Source organism: Myzus persicae, unplaced genomic scaffold (genome assembly GCF_001856785.1).
Source record: "Myzus persicae strain clone G006 unplaced genomic scaffold, MPER_G0061.0, whole genome shotgun sequence".
NCBI classification, from domain to species: Eukaryota; Metazoa; Arthropoda; class Insecta; order Hemiptera; family Aphididae; genus Myzus; species Myzus persicae.
The window spans coordinates 1-5,417 of NW_019101774.1; the positions used below are offsets into that span (position 1 = coordinate 1).

Genomic DNA, 5,417 nt, shown 5'->3' on the forward strand with positions numbered 1-5,417 from the left:
ATTACAATATAATGTTCTGTAATAACTTGATTTATTATAGTTTAAAACAAATTAAAAATGTTTAAATATATTATACAGATTACGAAAAATGTAAATAAACCTATTGTTTTCGAATTTTAGCATTTTGTTACAACCATCATTCTATAAAATATTCAATACAAATATCTGTTATGATTTCGTTGACAGGTCTAGATGACATGAAATCTAAAACCACCGATTGTATGTCTGATGTCCCATGTCCATCAAACTGTTCCTGCGACGGTACAGTTGTCGATTGTTCGGGAAGATCGTTAACTGAAATACCAAAAGACATACCAATTTACACCACTGAATTGTAAGCAAATAATAGTTCGTTAAAATATTAATTTGACTTTAACAATCATTATTTTTTTATTCCACAAACAAAGGCTCATGAATGACAACGAAATCGGAAAAATCAAGTCTGACGGTTTGTTCGGCCGGTTGCCTCATTTACAAAAACTAGAAATGAAAAGAAACATCATTAGTAGCGTCGAAGCAAACGCTTTTGAAGGTGCCATCAAATTATATGAACTGTAAGATAGTCATTCGTTATAATATTATAAGTCTTTTTTTTTTTCAAGTCATTATAATGTTATTGTTTTTATAGAAATTTATCCGAAAACAAAATTCGACAAGTGCACAACAAAATGTTCATTGGTCTTCACAATCTGAAAATTTTGTAAGTTGAAAACGGAAAAAAATAAAATAAAATGTGTGTTTGTGTGTTTTATTCTGTTTGTTTATTTTTGTCTTAGAACTTTGTTGAACAACGAGATTACATGCGTCATGCCTGGATCTTTCGATTATCTGCCAGCCCTCCGCACCCTGTAAGCTTTAACCGACTTTGTTTGTATTTTGATTCCAATTATGAACGCATTATGTGCACGTGTTTTCAGAAACTTGCAAATGAACCCTTTCAATTGCAATTGTCATCTGGCTTGGTTTGCCGAATGGCTGAAAAAACACGGACTAATTGCCGGAAGTCCACGATGCGCCGGGCCCGCTCGAGTGATGGACGTCCCTATTCACGATTTACCTTCATACGAATTCAAATGCTCCGGTAATTATTATGAAATGCGTATTCATTGAGCGAATAAAGTGTTGGTTGGAGGTAAAAAATCGCTGTGCCCGCCTACAGTAGTTGGTTTTCGAATTTACGTCTAAGCGAATGGTTATAACCATTAGTGCGTCGTGGCGTGCGCTGCTGCCTACCCTGTTCACCAGTAATTTGTCGAAGTCGGGCTCAGCAAATTGACCGTGAAATCGTTTTCACAAATCTGAAAGACCGCCATACACAGCGTGCGCTTTCTTCCAGAAACTTGGATTTAAAAAAGACAAATAATTCATTAACTTTACGACGACCGTTATTTAATTTCAGGTGACAACGATCAGGGTTGTCTCGGTGACAACTATTGTCCTCCAAAGTGCACGTGCATTGGAACCGTAGTCCGCTGTACGAGGGCGAAGCTGGTCGAGATACCAAAAAATATTCCCGTTGAGACATCGGAGTTGTAAGAACTACTTTTTGAGTTGACCATAATACGCATACCTATCGACGGATGATTTATAATATTGTACCATTTTTATTTTCAGGTATTTGGACGTAAACGAAATTACTTCGATTAAAGTGGACAGGCTCAATCATCTTAAATCGCTAACTAGAATGTAAGTAAAACTTTGAGCTAAATACTCATCACGTAATAACCATTAATATTATCATTATTATTATTTAGGGATTTAAGTAATAACCATTTAATAGTTTTATCAAACAACACGTTTTCACAACTATCAAAACTATCCACTCTGTAAGTAGCAAAAAATAATAATTTTTTCAAAGTTAATGTTTATAGTATATTATAACGTTTGTATCAATACTTTCAGACTGTTAGGATACAACAAATTGCAATGTCTGGAAAAAAATTCACTAGCTGGTCTTAAATCGTTGAGAATCATGTGAGTATTAACTTCAAAATCTTGCAAATAAATATATTTATTTTAAATCAATTTTTTTTCAGTTCGTTACATGGAAATAATATCTCATTGATACCAGATGGAACATTTTCCGGGCTCGACTCGATTACTCATTTGTAAGTACAACATTTTTATTATCGAACCTCTGTATTAACTTCCTACATAATATTATAATAAGTTTTATGGTTGTGTGTGTTGATAGCCCAGGCTGTGAATTTAATGCACTAGGAAATTGCTAAATAACTATACCTACTATCCACTACAAAATGTCAAATTAGACATTAATATAATACCCATTAGAAATGACAAAATTAGCAAAATGCCAAAATCTAATCATAACATTTATTTATATCGAATATTGATGAAAGCATTTAAAACAATATACATTAAATATTGGTACAAATAATAATAAAAATACATCTTTTATTAACAAACAACATTACTGTGGTCCGTACGGCTTGTAATTTCTTATAAATCCTCCGATGCAAAAGACGTATAATAAAATTAAAATAGTCTAAAAATCGACGCAATTTACGAACACCGGTAAAATATTACCCGCGAAACAGAATTTCATACATCATATACTCAATATACAATATAATATTGCAGTAAAATAAAACGCATTTTTATCGAACTTAATCTCTTGTGTAGAGAGTAGTAAAAAAACATGCGAATGGATTAAAAAACTAGCATGCGGTGATGAATGTTTTTGTAATTTTGCAGAGGTATCGGCTCCAACCCGCTGTACTGCGATTGCGGTCTACAGTGGTTGGCGGAATGGATAAAAAAAGATTTCATCGAGTCAGGTATAGCCAGGTGTGCTGAACCCAATTCCATGAAGGACAAACTTCTACTGTCCACGCCGGTTTCGAGTTTCGTTTGCAAAGGTCGGTACAACGAGCTCGTTAATTTGCGTGCGTCCGCCATTGCTATAATAAAATGAGCTTGTCGTTTTCACAGAACCTATCGGCAAGGACATCCTGTCCAAGTGCAACACGTGCTTCACCAACCCCTGTTCGAACGAAGGCTTCTGCGAGCCATTGCCCGAAAGACAGTACAAGTGCAGGTGCAACCCCGGATATCACGGTAAACATTGCGAAAACATGATTGACGCGTGTTACGGCAATCCGTGCAGGAACTCGGGAACTTGCAAACTGCTCGAAGAAGGCAGATTCAGGTAAATGCTAACGTGACTTTAGTAATATGTACCTTTTGGCCACGACATAATGGTGTATAGAAGTATTAGCGTTTTTTTCTCTAAATATTCCTGCAGAACGATTGAACATAGACGCAATTCTAACAAATTTTTTTTTTCGTTTTTTATTTTTTGTTGTTAAACTTTGATTTTTAAATGATTTTTTTTTTATCAACGCTTCAATACTGAAAAAAATTGTTTGAGTAATTAACGAGCATCATTTGTATTCAACGTTCGAGAATATTTGTCTATAAATCTACATTTCCCAAAAAGAAAACTTCGAAAAGAATTAATAGATACTTTTAATGTACGTACTATCAAGTCCGCAAGTGTCAACTAATGAGTCTACACTGTACGCTATTAAAATAATCACACTGTATATATATATATATATGTATGTATAATAGTATACAAAATCTAAATTATTGACGGTATTCTTCTTTAGTTGCCAATGCGCACCTGGTTTTACCGGAGACCGATGCGAAACGAATATCGACGACTGTTTGACCAACAAATGCGAAAACAATTCTACTTGCGTTGACCTAATTCAAGCGTACGAGTGTCGTTGCCTACCCGGATACACGGGTAAGAGTAATTTTTAAATTTCATTTTTTCTAAACCTGTAGGAATTTAAACCTCCGTGTGTGCTTACTTACTGTTTAATATTATATTACGCCGCAGGTGATTATTGTCAAACAAAAATACAGTTCTGTTCCAAAGACTTCAACCCGTGTCACAACGGAGCCAAATGCGTTGATCACATTACGCATTACGCTTGCGAATGTCCACTCGGGTTTTCGGGCGACAACTGCACAGTAAACAACGACGACTGCCAAAACCACATGTGCCAGGTGAGACGAGACGATATCATTATTTTTACTGTTATTAATTTTTCTTTTCGACACAATAATAATTGAGTTACGATTTTATTTTCTCTACCTCAGAACGGCGGCCTGTGCGTGGACGGCATCAACGACTATACGTGCAAATGTGTCGGAGAATATACCGGCAAGTTCTGCGACATTTCTCCAAGTGTAGCGCTCATGTACCCGCAGACTTCGCCCTGTCAACACCACGAATGCAAAAATGGAATATGTTATCAACCGAACGGTTCAACGAACGACTACTTATGTAAATGTGCCCCAGGGTACTCAGGTACTTATCCGCTCTTGTTCATTGATTTATTGTTTGCAAATAGCACGGCACATTATCCCACATCCTTTTATTCGCAGGCAAACGGTGTGAATATCTGACCAGCTTGAGTTTTGTACATAACACTTCGTTCGTGGAATTAGAGCCTTTGAGGACCAAACCCGAAGCCAACGTGACTGTTGTGTTTACGACAACTCAAGAAAATGGAATTTTGTTGTACGACGGCCATTCCGAACACTTGGCCGTTGAATTATTCAACGGACGTATTAGAGTCAGTTACGACGTGGGGAATTATCCCGTTTCGACCATGTACAGGTCAGTGTTTCACTCGCAATTCTCTGTTTTCGGCTTATTTAACACCATGTATGCTTTTAGTTTTGAAATGGTCGCGGACGGCAAACAGCACATGGTCGAACTGTTGTCGATTAGAAAAAATTTCACACTGAGAGTTGACGGAGGCGTGGCCAGATCGATAATCAACGAGGGATCTAGAGATTACTTGAGACTCACCTCACCGTTGTACATAGGTGGCACACCCCCAGATCCCGGTGCTGAAGCCTTTAATCATTTTCATTTAAGAAATTTGACCAGTTTCAACGGTGAGTAATTTTCAGATACGATTCGGCAGGGTAGTGTAACAGTAATGACGTGGATTTACAGTATCATCACGGTAAAATATGTTCATTCTAGGTTGTATGAAAGAGCTTTGGGTGAACCACAAACTAGTGGACTTTATGAACGCGGCACGTCAACAAAAAGTGACGCCCGGATGTTCCCTGCTCCAGGACGAAGAACAAATGGTGGAAGAAGAAGGAGTGAAGTCGACGAGTGTCGCTGAGCAAGAACAGAGCTCGACCATGGTGGACGAGGAGCAGATTGAACCACAAGAAGGTCCAATGGAAGAAGACGAGGACGAAGAGGACGACGAAGATGAGGACGAAGATGAAGACCCTTGCTACAATAACCAATGCCATAAGGGCAGCAAGTGTGAGCCCAAAGGGATGAAAGAATACATTTGCAAGTGCCAACCCGGTTGGTCGGGCAAATACTGTACGCAAGGTAAGTGCCGTAACCTCAA

At 37.5% G+C, this 5,417-nt stretch overlaps 1 protein-coding gene across 1 annotated transcript; it reads left to right on the forward strand.

Annotated features, from left to right (window-relative positions):
- Nucleotides 1-120: 120 nt before the first annotated feature.
- On the forward strand, nucleotides 121-5,412 carry LOC111030360 (protein slit; the record flags this gene model as incomplete). Its single annotated transcript, XM_022309801.1, has 18 exons — nucleotides 121-334; nucleotides 408-554; nucleotides 629-700; nucleotides 777-848; nucleotides 918-1,081; nucleotides 1,400-1,532; nucleotides 1,615-1,686; nucleotides 1,755-1,826; nucleotides 1,903-1,974; nucleotides 2,037-2,108; nucleotides 2,716-2,879; nucleotides 2,953-3,169; nucleotides 3,633-3,772; nucleotides 3,869-4,038; nucleotides 4,132-4,342; nucleotides 4,420-4,654; nucleotides 4,715-4,938; nucleotides 5,030-5,412. Coding segments are annotated over 18 exons (2,834 nt in total), but the record flags the coding sequence as incomplete, so codon positions are not given.
- Nucleotides 5,413-5,417: the final 5 nt, after the last annotated feature.